We start from the raw sequence: 14905 nt of genomic DNA on the forward strand, positions 1-14905 counted from the left end.
AGTTTATAAGTTGTGTTTAAAGAAAAATAAAAACTAAATGTTAGAACAGGTTTTAATATATTCCTGTCAGTAAGTATTCTTCATGGTTATGACTTTTTTGTTATCATTATTTTTAAAAATTACCTTTAAAGAATTCTCCGGGATAGTCTGGAGGTGGTGATACCATAGGAGAGTCCAAATTTACAATGGATTTCATAACAATTTCTAAAGCATTTCTTCCATACTACAATAAAAACCAAAATATTTTAACCACTTTCAGCATTTAGGACATTTTTCAATTACATTTTAGACTGAATAAGCTATTATTGTACTGAAGAATTCAAGACTAAAAGTTCTCAATTATCTATATATTTGATATGTCAGTACCTCCTACATGCTATGCAACTGCTCTCCACATGCCACATTGTATGTCTATTCTGTTGCCGAGATAAAGTCTATGTACACATTGTTCAATAAACAATAATTTGCTTTACTTCCAGGAACTTGCACTTGATTCATTCCTATTTATTATATTTCTATTTCCCAATAGAAGTGGAAAGATAACTATATTGCAGCAGGCTCACTAAAGATGTAACATATATTTGAAATTCCATCTTAAAGGAAGTCATAATATAAAAGCAAAACTAAAACTGCAGACAGAGTTTTCAATTATATTTTTGGCAGTACTGGGGATTGAATCCATGCCTCACACTTGCTAGTTAAGTGTTCTACCAGTGAGCTACAGCCCCAGCCCATTTTCAATTTTAAACAGTAACCTTTTCCTTTTGTCACTATAGACATCACACACTTCTACAAGTTTTCAAAAATACTGAATGACAAAACATACCTTATTATCAAAGTTGAACCTGCTCAGGTCCCTGGATTCTGTTGCTCGCCTGTCTCCATGTGTAAGGGCCCCCTAGCAAAACACAAACATTTTCAATCAAAGCATGGTTAGCCCCCTTACTAGAAGACAGGTAACAGAGACCATCTTTTACACACTAGACTACTCAAAAACTTACCAAACTCTCAAGTCTTTTAGCAACAATAGATGCAAATCTTTGTTCTCCCGCCAACTCAGAAATCAAAAAGACGTACTCAGGAGCAGTAACTTGGTTTGATCTATGAGTTCTTCCTGTAACAACATTTTCTTAGATGTCAATGATTATGTTCACTAGAGACAGATACTCTGAGATGTTTTCCTAGCATTTAAAACTAAGCTTATACTGAATAACCCATAAGAGGAAAACAAAGAAATTTTTAACATTTTCCATAGCTACCCAAAAGTATACAGGTGAAAATACTGACAAAAGAAATGCAAATTCAGAGGAATACTCCCCCTTATGAGGAAACAGAGCCTTTTGTGAGACTTAAATACCCAAAATATTATTATTGCTTAGTTTTGGGTAACCATAATGTTGCTAACATGTGGGCACTTTGGATTCTGCCAAAATTGTTGTTATTAAATTACCATGTGTCAAGAATATGAAAATGAAAAGCACTAATGATGTACTATCAGTGGAGCCCCTGAGGACTGAAAAAGGGACATGGAAGAAAGAGATGTTGTAACACAAACCCCATAAATCCTACAGGTCCAAAATGAAGATACTAAAGAAGCCCCATTCTTGGATAAAATGCCAGAAAGCCCATGAAGTCTCCCAGATATCTATCTATCTATCTATTGGGGGGGGGGGGGGGCTGGCTTTATATGCCACGGATTGAAGGGGCATTTTACCACTGAGCGACATCCCCAGTGCTTTTTAATACATTATTTATTTAGAGAGAGGTTCTCACTGAATTGCCTAGGCCTCACTAAGTTGCTAAGGCTGGCTTTGAACTCATGATCGTCCTGTCTTAGCCTCTGGACCCACTGGGATTACAGGCATGCACCACCATGCCCAGTGGATAGTTTTAAAAAACAGAAAACAATTCATGAAGACCTATATGTCATAATGTATATACAATATACGTTAAATGCAAAATCCAAGATTTCAAGTTCTAAAATTGTATGTATGTACACACTTGCCCTATGATTCCCAGGACCCACCTGGTAAAATTCAGTGTAAGAACTCACCAAATTGTTGAATTGCTCTATCAGCACTCCATGGTAACTCCAAAGTCATATGAACTCTTCGCCTTTGATTTTTGGCTCTCCGATCTGCTTGTAATGAAATACCTGAGCTAGCAGCTTCTGAGATGATAGCAATATTCTATATTAAATATAAGAAAAAGAAAAATCACTTTCGTACACAAACAGGGCAGGCCCTAATTAAATGCTATTTTCTGCCTTTCTCAATAATAGGACTCCCAGTTTTAGCTGGATACATGAATGCCTAGCTAGAATCATGATCACCTATCCAAGTCTCCCTTATGGCTACAAGTGGGCATGTAACCAGTGGGATGTAGATGGTAAGTACAATATCCTAAAACATGTTTAAATGTGGGGGACAAGCTGGGCATAGTGGTACAGTCCTATAATCCCAATAACTTCAGAGGCTGGGGCAGGAGGACAGCAAGTCTTCTCTTTGGCAACACTGGAGACTGAACCCAGTGGCGGTCTTCCATGGACCTATACATGGCCAGCTCTTTTTACTTTGAGGCAGGGTCTTAGCTGCAGAGTCCTGGAACTTGTGATAGATACTCCAGTCTTAGCCACCTGGGATTACAGGTGTGCAGTACCATGACTGCCTTTTATTTTTAGAAGACAAGTTTAGGGGGCTGGGATTGTGGCTCAGCGATAGAGCGCTCCCCTAGCACAGGTGGGACCTGGGTTCGATCCTCAGCACCACATTATAAATAAATAAATTTATAAATAAATAAATAAATGTGTTGTGTTGGGGGGGGGAGACAACTTTAGGACAGAAGTTACATGCCTATTATTCTTTTTTGGTAAATAACTGGGACTATTTTACATGTTTTTATTATCATTTAATAATAAATTGAATACAATGAACCAGATATGGTTCTTGACAGTTTTGGGGTTTTTCTTTTTTAATGCACTCTTGTGGATTCAATCCAGGGCCTTAAATATGCAAGGCAAACACTCTGGCACTGAGTTACACATCCTCAGCTCCTCTTTTATTTTTACATAAGGTTTCACTAATGTGCCCAGGCTGATCTGCAATTTCTTGCCACAGCCTACCAAGCAGCTGGCATTACAGGTGATAAATGTGAACCACCACACTAGGCATAGTTTTATAACATTTTTAAAAAACAACTGTGAGGATGAAGGTTGTAGCAAAGTGATAGAATACTTGCCCAGCATGCACAAGGCCACGGGGTCAATCCACAGAACCACATGGATTTGCGCACAAAAGGTAACTTTAATAGGGGAAAAAAAGCCCTAAAGCTTAACATATGGGAATTCTTCCTTTCCCTTTTTTATAAATAAAAGCATCTAAGAAAAACATACCTTATCTCCATCCATAAATCTTTGTTTTTCTGTGATATTTAGTATTTCCACAGGCACATCAAGTTCAGATCTTGACTCATAAGATATGCTTCCATCGTCATTGCTCACAACCCTCCCCTTGCGGCCAGTCATCTGAGAAAAATGAAGACATTACAACAATGGTACTTGACTCTGGGGCATGCAACTCAGCAGCTCCTTCATTAAAGAAATTTAGATAGCAGAAATAGAAAATACTGCAACATAGTCCCTGAGAAAAACTGACACATGGCCAACATCACAAGGACTCTAAGACAAGTGTAGCAAGCACTGAGACTCAGGGCTCCAGACACACTTGTATACTAGAGACAAGACTTCATCAGCTTCAGGACAACTAGAGTAGAATGAGTGTTCTAAGAGTTACCAGAGGAAACCAGACAGATTATGATGTGGTGATACCCATGCCACAAGTCACTCCATAGGGCTTAAATACCACTCAGTTATAACTTAAAAGTGGCTACATTGTTACCAAAAAGACATAGCTCTAATAAAGTCCCACACATTTACCTCAGCAACGTTCTCTGGACCACCAAGCTCATCAATAAGTTCATCCAGAGTATTAGGTGGCAGGTCTTCGGCAAGCTTTTCCAATTTATCCAGTAGGTCTTTCTTCATCTGTTGGGCCCTTTCCACAGCGTCCTGACTTGTTATGAGGCTACTGTTACTGTTGGTGTTACTATTAGCTAGATTTAAAAGAATATTTTTAAAAAAAAAAAATCAATACAAAGTTTAAAAACTTGTTTCATTTAAAAGTAAATTTTGGGGGCTGGCGTTGTGGCTCAGAGGCATGGTTTGATCCTTAGCACCTCAATCAATCAATAAACTGAAAGTCCAACAACTGAAAAAAAATATATAAAGACTACACACACACAGAGAAGAAAACGGTATTTAAAGATGGGTGTGTTGACCCATGACTATAATCCCAGTGGCTCAGGAGGATTTCAAGTTTGAGGCCAGCCTGGGCAACTTTGCCAGACCCTGTCTCAAAATAGAAAATAGAGGTTGGGGTTGTGCCTCAGTGGTAAAGTGCTTGCCTGGCATATTCGAGGTGCTGGGTTCAACCCTTAGCACCACATAAAAAAATGAATAAAGGTATTATGTCCAACTACAACTAAGAAGAGGGGGGGAGGGTAACAAAGCTCAGTGGTAGAGCACCTAAAGAGTTCAGTCCATAGTACCATAAAAAAGCATATTTTAGTCAGGCATAGTGGTGTACTCCTATAATCCCAACAATGGGGAGGATGAGTCAACAGGGTGGAAAGATCAAGGACATCCTTGGTAACTTTGTGAGACCATCTCAAAACAAAAAATAAAGAAAGCATTGGGGTTATAGTTTGCATGTATGAGGCACTGGATTCGATTCTTCTTTTTTTTTAATATTTATTTTTTAGTTTTCGGCAAACACAACATCTTTGTTTGTATGTGGTGCTGAGGACTGAACCCGGGCCGCACACATGCCAGGCGAGCACGAGCTACTGCTTGAGCCACATCCCCAGCCCCTGGATTCGATTCTTACGCCACATATAAGTAAAATAAAAGTCCACTGACAACAACAACAAAAAACATTAAAATATTACAGGGCTGGGGATATCAACTCAGTGGTAGAGTGCCCTGACTTCAATCCCTACTGTCACAATAAATAAACAGCATATATTACAGATAAAGCACATCAGCACATTTCTACAAAGATACCTGGTGTACTGTTAGGAGCAGGTGAGATAACTGGTGTAGATGAAAAACTAGGTCGTTTTGATCCAAGACCTGATGCTAATAAGGCACTTTGAATAGAATCTGGATCTATACTCTTCTTCTTTTTTTTATCTTTGTTTTTTTTGTGATCTTTTCTGATTAACCAGGGATCTGAAAGTCAAGGAAAGATGTCAAATCATCTGTTGAACACACAATACTTAAAGAAGACAACCCCTAACCTTTGAATATTTTTATATTGTGAACTGATACTTCTGAGTCGTCATCAACTACAACGTCCAGTACAACCTTGCCATATAACACAGGCACCATCCCACATTTTGAGGTTCAATTAAAACAACTGCTCAAAACAGATTATCATCTGCCATAAATGAGGTTCAAACCTCCAAAGACAGATAAGCTAGGAGCTTTCCACCAAGCAAAGGTTAGGACTATGTGACCATTTGCACTACCCAGAAAAAAAGATGCTAATATTCCATTGTCGAATACCCTGGAGCATAATATCCTTCATTCACACCCAATACACAGAAAAACTTACCATCTTCATCATCCTCACTAGACTCATCTCTAAATGGATTGAAATCATCATCATCTCCAGAACTCATGTTTTTAGAGCTCTCATAGTCACTTTCTTCATTGTCAGAGGCATCAGACTCACTTCCACTGTCATCAGAACTGCTACCAGTAAGGCCACCAACTTTTCGTGCTTTTTTGGCTTCTCGAGCTATTTCTTCACCTACTCTCAAGACCCAAAAAAAGATAGTTAGCCAAAATACGTTTTTAAAGACCAGGACATCACACTTAGGTCATGAGTTAATTCAAATGAGAAGCACAGAAGGAAAACATTTAGGCAAACATATAATTACAAAGAAAACTCGCAATCAAATGCTAACCTTTTGGACTCCCCTAATAACTCAGGTTATATTCAATCACTCTTGAGAAAAAAATCAGATATCCAAGAACATACTCCAGACCTGCTTACAAAGTGCACATATTTCAAAACAAATTCAGGACAAAAGACTTAAGACGGAATCTCTGGGCCAAACACAATTTCATTGTGTAACAGGTTGTGGGAAGAGTCCAAATAATAAATACAGGTTCATGGTCATGGAATACATATAAAGTAATCAATTTATAAATTCTCATTTTTAAAGGTAAACAAGCTGTTGTTCTGAACTATTTTACTTATTATTTTAGTTCTGGGGACTCAACCCAGGGGTACTTTACCAATGAAGCACATGCCCAACCCTTTTTTGCTTTTGAGACAGCCATTTCACCAGCTGCTTAGAGTTTCTCTAAGTTGCTGACACTGGCCTTGAACTTACTATCCCTGCTTCAGCCTCCTGCGTACCTGGGATTACAGGCATTTGCAACGAAACCCTGCCCAAATCCTTCATTTTTCATTTTGTGAAAAGGTTTGGTAACTTGCTGAGGCTGACCTTCAAATTGCAATCCTCTTGTCTCAGCCTCCCAAGTCACTGGGATTCCAGGTGTGCACCACCATGCCCAGCCTAAAGGCTCTTTGAATTCCTCACCCAACTCTATTTATTAAAAGGCAGTTCTAAAAATTGAAAGTCCCAGATTTTGGTCCACATGGCATTGTTCATTAGCCATGTGAAGCTGGAAGATTCCTGAACCTATTTATCTTTTTGTGTTTTTGTTTTCCTGTCTATAAAACTAAAAAAGCAAAATCTAATTTCCTACGACCTCTGGTGGGTTAAATAACATAATATATGGCCAAATGCTTGACCACAGCATCTAGCACCTGTCAACTGTTCAAGATCTAAATTAAAACAGGGTATAGTTTTGCACTCAATACTACAGAAGCACACCAGTGAAAACTGACCACCTCTTGCCAGTGTGAGGACAGTAGTTCATTCATAAAACAAAGTTGTTTCAAAATATTCAAATTTAAGTTCTTTCAACATTAACTATTTAAGGAAAAGCACTCACCTTTCCGCTTCTTTACTTTACTTTCTTTACAAGGACTATCTCTGGGTGAGCTGTTATTACTTGGAGCCGTCAGATCAATTCCCAGCAGACTATAAAGTTTCTTTCTATCTGGAGCAGGGAAGTGTTTTTCAATGAGTGACTGTAGGACTCCTCTGTAGGAAAGAAAATAATTTATTACATATAAAGTCCCACTAAATATATTTCTATGAAAAAATACACTTTGCTCAATCTTACAAAACACAACCCAGTTCAAACAAATTCTAATTTTCTAGGTCAAATCTGTATAATTATTATACTGCACACAAAATCACATAAGCAATTTTCATATGTCCTCATACCTACACTATAAAATAAAAGACCTGGGTATAGTAGAACACAACTGTAGTCCTACTACCTGGAGGCATGGCAGGAGGATCATTTGAGCCAAGACCAGACTGGGCAAAATAGCAAGACCCTGTCTGGGAAAAGGAGAAAACAACAACAAACAACAAATCCCCAAACCAGCTACTCGGGAGAACCCCAGACTGGCCAACAAAGTGACCCAGTATCTGCGAGGCCCTGGATTTACTTCCTGGTGCCACAAAATAAACACAATCAATTTCATTATTTGGGTGGAGGGGAGCCCAAGGTGTAGTGGCAGATACCCTCTAATATTAGTGACTTGGGAGGCTAATGCAGAGGTATCACAAGTTCAAGGTCAATCTCAGCAACTTAGCAAAACCCTGTTTCTAAAAAAATAAGTGAATAATAAAATGGCTGGGATGTAGCTCAATGATAGATAGCCAGAATTTAATTCATACTACTACATGAAAATATACACTTGATAATATTTTAACAAAATATAGCACTTCAATGTTTAATAAGATGTTTTATATTTTTTTTCCTTAGGAAGCCTTTGAAATCTGGTGTGTATTTTACATTAATGGCACTAAATCTGGAATGGTCATTTCAACTGCTCAATAGCCACGTGACAGGTGGCAGTTCTAGGTAGTTAAATACAGAAAAATACAAATTTTGCTAAGCTGTTCTCAGTTGTATTTACCTGTATTCCCAAAGGCAAGAAAGAGTATAAAGATTATATACTAATTTTATTATCAGAATATTTTTAAGATTTTGGAAGATCTCAGGTCTATTTTTTTTTTAGGTATTGGGATATACGGGGGGTTCTGTGGATTTAATCAAGGGGCACTATACTCCTGAGCCTCACCCCCACCCCTTTTGAAATAGGTTCTCACACTATGTTGCCCAGGCTGCTTTGTATTTGCAATCCTCCTGCCTCAGGCTCCCAGGTTGCTGGGATTACAGGCACGCACCAACATGTCCAGAATATTTTCCATATTTTCTAGCATATCTTATAATGGGGCTGACTACAGTTACTATTCTTCTGCGAAATAAAAAATACATAAAGCTTAACTGAAACCCAATCACATTGTCACATATTTCTAAGATGTACAACACAAAAACTAAGTTCTTCTGTTAGTTCACATATTATGTGTAATACTGGCAAAATGCTTAACATTTCAGGATCATGAGATTTTTATATTATTAATTCCCAAAAGACATTGCAATATAAACAAGGACAGAATTGCAAAAACCCAGAAGGGTAAACTTTTGAAAATATAAGTGAACAAAACATTCTGCCTCAAGGAAATGCCAACATTTGAACTAATCTAAGTAAAAACCCAAGAAGAAAACCAAAAATGTTACTTGGCAGTTGAAACAAAATCATTCAATTCTCCTCCGCCCTCTTCCAAGGCTTCTAAAGTCCTAGCTTCTCCTGTGGACTGCAGACCAATTACGACACACTGGAGAAAAGAAAATGTATTTATTATAAGTGTATTTAATATAAATAAAAATATACTTATGGTTTCTTATGAAGACATATTTTCAAATAGTGAAAACTTGTTGAAAAAGAGTCAAAGAATGGGCCTGTAATTCCAGCAGCTCAGGAGGTACAGGCAGGAGGATTGCAAGTTCAAAGCCAGCCTCAGCAACAGCAGGGAGCTAAGCAACTCAGTGAGACCCTGTCTCTAAATAAAATATAAAACAGGGTTGGGGATGTGGCTCTGGGGTTATGTGCCCTTGAATTCAAAATGTTCATAGAATGACACCATTAATGTAAAGAATGTTTGATTCATTACATATATTTGAGATATACTATATCTCAAAAACTCAGGAAATAGATTATAAATAGGAAGCATGATTACTATTCCTGCCTTTAGGGAGTTTACAGCTCTTGTGTTTTAAGTAGACACTATATTCATCAAGGGTTAGGATTGTGGCTCAGTGGTAGAGCACTTGCCTTGCATGTATAAGGCACTGGGTTCAATTCTCAGCACCTCATATAAACAAAATAAAGGCATTCTGTCCATCTACAACTACAAAAAATTTAAAAAAAAAAAGGCTAGCGATGTAGGGCTGGGCTGTGGCTCAGCAGTAGACCGCTTGCCTAGCATGTGCGAGATCCTGGGTTCAATCCTCAGAACTACATAAAAAAAATAAATAAAATGAAGATATTAAAAAAAGGGGGACCACGATGCAGCTCAGTAATTAAGTGTCCTAGTTTCAATCCCCCATGAAAGTAAAGAAAGAAAGGAAAAAAAAAAAAAACAGTTTAAGGAGATACATATCCCCAGATCATTAGCAGTGACAGGTAGGGATGGCAGACATAGAATTATTTATTATATCATATACTGAATTATCTAAAAAATTTTCTAAACAGATACTGGTTTTATGGTTTTAAAAAATATATGTTTATAAGTTTTAATACATTAATATATTTGCAACTATTCTTTAGAAGATACAACTCACAAGTAGAAAAAAACACCCACAAAACTAACAACTTAAGGAAAACCAATAAGTCTTCCCCAACTTACTTTTCCATTCTTGATTTCCTCCCGAGCTAGTTGCACAACCCTTTTAACTTTGGATGCTATGCACAAGTATTTGAAAAACCTCTGGTGAGCGGACCAGAACTGACCCCACATGGACTTCTTCATTCGTTGTTCAGCATCAATCAGATCTGCAGCTTGCTGAAACCGCTCTCTGGCAATGACCCACTGAAGACACAGAATCAACATTTTACATATTTCATCTATGAAAACAGCTATATAATGCAGTTATTCAATCGTAACTTGGAATCAAAATTTCTTAATACATAATGCAGTTTTCTTACAGGATATAGCTACATTATAATTTCAAAATTTATGTAACCGAAATAAATGGAAAACCTGGAAAATTTGGGAAATGATGACTTGGGTAAATAGCCTGTCATAATATTTATTTGTTGTTTCCCAGCGAAATGGTTTCTTGTGGGCTGAAACATTATAATGGACAAACCTAATAGAAATCTTATCAATTACATTAAAAGCATCAGAAATTAAGAAACATTTCTCACCAGCTTGACTGCTTTGTTGTACATTTTAACATAGCTCTGAGAAAGAAGAACTTCCTCAATTTTGAAGGTTACTCCAGTAAAGCTCAGCTGTCGGGCAATGTACATTCCTCTAAGCTTCATATCCATGGCAACAATTTCCATGGCACCAACCCCTCTGAATAAAATTAAAACACACAGTAACTATCAGTAAATAAATTAGGACTTAACATACAGTGATGGGGTTTTAGCAGTAACACATCTATTAAAGATTCCTAGTGGGAAAAGTATGTGCCATAAGCCGTATTACCTGCGTTCCACTGCTTGAATAAAATCACTGAATTCTCTAAATGGAGTTCCCTCACCCCATATTCCAAGACGGTTCATGTAGGCCATGTTGCGCGGTTCAGAAGCACCTGGAAAACCCCCAAATATATTAGAACTGCAAAAATGGCATATACCTCTCTGTTTTTTTTTTTTTAAACAAAGTTGGTGTTATTTTATTTGGGCCTTTTTTATTTTGTTCATTTATATGAATCGAACTCTGTGCCTTGCATATACTAGGCAAGTGTTCTACCACTGAACTACAACCCCAGCCCAACCTATCTCTTTACATTAGAAAACTACTTACCAGTGGCACTAGCATAAACAACTCTGGCTTTTGGCAATTTGTTCTGAAGCTCTAGAACTGCTAAGCCTGTCTTGGTTGGCTTTGAAGAACCAACAGGACAAAGGTTTTTTGCTTTATGACATTCATCAAACACTATCTATTAGGAACAAATTAAGGAAAATATCACATTAATATTAAATGCCTATGAATTTTCAGCAAAAAATTAACTTTTCCTTAATGTCTTCTGGTTTTCTTTTCAAGATTACAGGCGCAGGCTGAGGATATGGCTCAAGCGGTAGTGCGCTCGCCTGGCATGCGTGCAGCCTGGGTTTGATCCTCAGCACCACATACAAAGATGTTGTGTCCGCTGAAACTAAAAAAATAAATATTAAAAAAAAATTCTTTCTCTTCCCCTCTTCAAAAAAAAAAAAAAAAATTAAAAAAAATGTGGTGAGCCAGCACATCATTAAAAAAAAAAAAAAAAAAAAAGATTACAGGCGCATAGGAAGACCTCTATGTGCTTCTCCTCTATTTCATCCCCCTCCCCCCCAGGCTCTGAGGAATCCACTGAATTTGGTATATATCTTAACCACTGTGTATGTGAACAGTACTAAGAATTAAACCTATGAGCACTTTACTACTGAGCTACATCCCCAGTCTTTTTAAATTTTAAGACAGGGCTAAGGCAGGTCCAAAATTGCATTGTTCTTGTATAAGCCTCCAGAATCACTGGGACTACAGGAATACACCAAGCTGTCCAGCTATTTTTTAAAATCCTGAGACAGGGTATGGCTAAATCACCCAGCTGTGCAAGTCTTGTAGTCCTCCTGCCTCAGCCTCCCAAGCTGGAATTCCAGACAAGTGGCGCAGTGCCTGTACAGATATTTAAGTTCTTAATTAGAATAATAAAAAAAAATACCTGCTGCAAGAGAGATATTTTGGTAAAAACTATGTACTTAGAAGAATAATTGGCAACTAATTTAACCAGCACTTTAATTTAACCAGGACACTTTATGTCCCTCATGCAGGATGATATAAAATGTGCTATGAACAAATACATTTTGAAAAAAATATTCTCAGGTACTAAATGTTTAAATATGCAATATAAACCCCCAAATAAGTTAACGGGGCTGGGGATGTGGCTCAAGCGGTAGCTTGCTCGCCTGGCATGCGTGCGGCCCAGGTTCGATCCTCAGCACCACATACAAACAAGGATGTTGGGTCCGCTGAAAACTAAAAAATAAATATTAAAAAATTCTCTCTCCCTCTCTCTCTCACACTCTCTTAAAAAAAAAAAAAAAAAAAGGTTAACAGAATAATTCAGAATTCCCCTATATATATATAAACACTTCCCAAAACCAGGAGTTTAAATATTGATGCACTATCTGACAGATTTTCCAGGTGCCTTAGACTCTAATCATTAAAGTGCTCATTTTCAAAAATTATTAAACTGAGCATTCTTCCTTTGTGAAGGTACTTCCTTACAAATCTTTGTGCAATTAAGAAATATAAAATAAATACAACTGTCATAAAGGATACCACTCCATCGAAGTCATCACCACACCAATGCAGAAGTTGTTTTAACCTAGTTTTATATTTACCACCAGACTGGCTTTCACCAATAAGGGAAGAATAGGTAGCAAAAATAACACCCTTTTTCACACTCCCATTATGTTTGGAAGAAATTTTTCCATATTTAAACTAAAAAAAAGAGAGAGAGAGAGAGAGAGAGAGAGAGAGAAGAATGTGATCAGCATAACTTTCTCTTGGAAACATTTATCCCATCCCAACCTCTTCACCTGGTAGGCTAAAGACAAGTACAGAAAAATCAAACTACCACTTAAGACAATATGCAAAATTTCTTGTATGTACACACATACTTTTTGGTACAGGATTTACTTTTCAAAGTCTCAAGAAAATCTATCACCAAAAAATGAAAACCAAAACTCCCCTAAGAAAAAGTTATAATACTTACTCCACAAATATTTATTGTAGACTGATTATATGGCAGACACAGTTATTTAAGTTCTAAGAGTATGGATTTATAAGTAATAGTTAATATGCTCTTACTCATCTATACTGCTCAAAAATAAAAACCATTTGTAGATGCCAGCTACATGTTTTTAAATTGTTTGTAGTCAAAACAGTGTTTTTAACTGCCCATCAATTCATTATTCAGATCCCTTGTTCATCAGTGACTTGCTTATTGGAGAGGCAACAGCAAAAAATGAACCAATTTAGGACTGAAAAGTAGACTTACATGTACTTTTTTTTTTTTTAAATTGCACTCTACCACCGTGCCACAACCCCAGCCCCAACATGTACTTATTTTTAAGAACAATGGGGAGTCATTTGAAGGAACTATGTCTGTCACATGTACCTTTACAAGTAAAAGATGCACAGAATGTTAATAAAGCTTTCCTAAATGAACAATAAGGTTCTAATCAAATTAAAATTTGCTTTAGACACCAACATACATTTTCTTGCAGACACGCAAGTCCATTAGCTGGACAAATACTGAAAACAGTCTCCAAGCCAATTTCCTACATACACTACAGGGGATTTGGTGACCTAAAATGACAGGCACAACTACCTTTCTACACTACCCTTATAGCCATAAAAAATTACTCTAGAAACTAACACTGAAGACCTAGAGGCTAAATGCTAATACAGCAGAGAACTTGCCTATTTTGCTTGCTACTATATGACAAAGAGTCAAACCCTCAAAGAGCAGCTGGCACTCACTACGCTTTCTATGGAACAGCTCATTTAATCCTCAGCAACTGTGGAAAGAGTAGAAACTATTACTCCCATCTCAAAGAGGAGTCAATACTTTACTAAATTTCCAACTGAACAGGAAACTTTCATACCTTATTTAATGAATGAACCAAAATGTTTTTTGCTCCAATATCCCTCAAATCTCTTTCAGCATCATACTTTAAGTCATTTGAAACACTAAACCTGTTTTAAAGAAAAAAAAAATTAAATTCAAATCACATCATTCTAGAATTCAGGAATAAAGCCAGGTTTCGACACTTCAAAAGACCTACACACTAAAACCCATCTCTAATTGAAGTTAATTATTCAGAAATGAGAGCTACTGAAGACAAACCAAACTCTTACCATAATGCTCTTTTTCTACTCAACAAGTAATTTTCATAGATGATTCCTGCTATCGTCCTGCCTTTTCCCACACCTGCACCATCACCTATTAGGAAGCCAGCTCGATCTCCATTAGGTAGGAATGTTTCATGTTGCTGAAAAAAAAAAAAACGGCTGGAGTTTAATCCTATATACATGTATGGTTTTTTTAAAATTTTATTTTATTTATTTATTTTATGTGGTGCTGAGAAATATACGTGTATATTTTTAAAATGATTTTACTTATTTGTTTTCAGTGGTGCTGAGGATGTAGCCCAGTGTCACACACATGATAGGCAAGTATTCTACCACTGAGCTATAACCTGAGCCCCAATCCTATATATATTTTTATCTTTCATATATGGTTTAAAGAACATACTGACTTCACCTATTTTTACATGAATTACAAAGGGTGTTAGTACTTCAAGGTAAATACTCTTTACAGATTTATCACATTTTCTTCTCTTATTTTCCCAGTCATCAAAAACTCAGACTATAAAATGGTGAGAAATCCTCCATACCCCTTTTCAATATTTACATACTCAAATGCAAACTTCTATGTCACATGTGATTTGGGTGTGTGTCAGCTATGTAAGTCATTAATTTCAGAGAAATAAAAAATGTCTAAAATCCTTTCAACACTGGTGTTTAACTCTAGGTCACATAGCTTTCAAGGCCTATTGAATATGCCTTG

At 36.9% G+C, this 14905-nt stretch overlaps 1 protein-coding gene across 5 annotated transcripts in view; it reads right to left on the bottom strand.

Moving 5' to 3' along the window:
• Nucleotides 1-14905, bottom strand: part of SBNO1 (strawberry notch homolog 1) — a 57421-nt gene that overhangs the window by 15070 nt on the left and 27446 nt on the right. For all 5 annotated transcript variants that reach the window (XM_081288460.1, XM_081288463.1, XM_081288462.1 and 2 more), the window contains 17 exons: nucleotides 14194-14327; nucleotides 13941-14031; nucleotides 12610-12771; nucleotides 11092-11227; nucleotides 10771-10876; nucleotides 10485-10638; nucleotides 9964-10146; nucleotides 8795-8892; nucleotides 7088-7239; nucleotides 5673-5870; nucleotides 5120-5287; nucleotides 3935-4110; nucleotides 3392-3523; nucleotides 2054-2189; nucleotides 1002-1114; nucleotides 827-898; nucleotides 124-223 (listed from right to left, as the gene is read on the bottom strand). In XM_081288460.1, the coding sequence (XP_081144586.1) occupies nucleotides 124-223; nucleotides 827-898; nucleotides 1002-1114; nucleotides 2054-2189; nucleotides 3392-3523; nucleotides 3935-4110; nucleotides 5120-5287; nucleotides 5673-5870; nucleotides 7088-7239; nucleotides 8795-8892; nucleotides 9964-10146; nucleotides 10485-10638; nucleotides 10771-10876; nucleotides 11092-11227; nucleotides 12610-12771; nucleotides 13941-14031; nucleotides 14194-14327 (2311 nt within the window). The remainder of the gene's footprint in view (nucleotides 1-123; nucleotides 224-826; nucleotides 899-1001; nucleotides 1115-2053; nucleotides 2190-3391; nucleotides 3524-3934; nucleotides 4111-5119; nucleotides 5288-5672; nucleotides 5871-7087; nucleotides 7240-8794; nucleotides 8893-9963; nucleotides 10147-10484; nucleotides 10639-10770; nucleotides 10877-11091; nucleotides 11228-12609; nucleotides 12772-13940; nucleotides 14032-14193; nucleotides 14328-14905) is intronic.

This window comes from Spermophilus citellus (genome assembly GCF_964194105.1).
Source record: "Spermophilus citellus genome assembly, chromosome: 3".
NCBI lineage: Eukaryota > Metazoa > Chordata > Mammalia > Rodentia > Sciuridae > Spermophilus > Spermophilus citellus.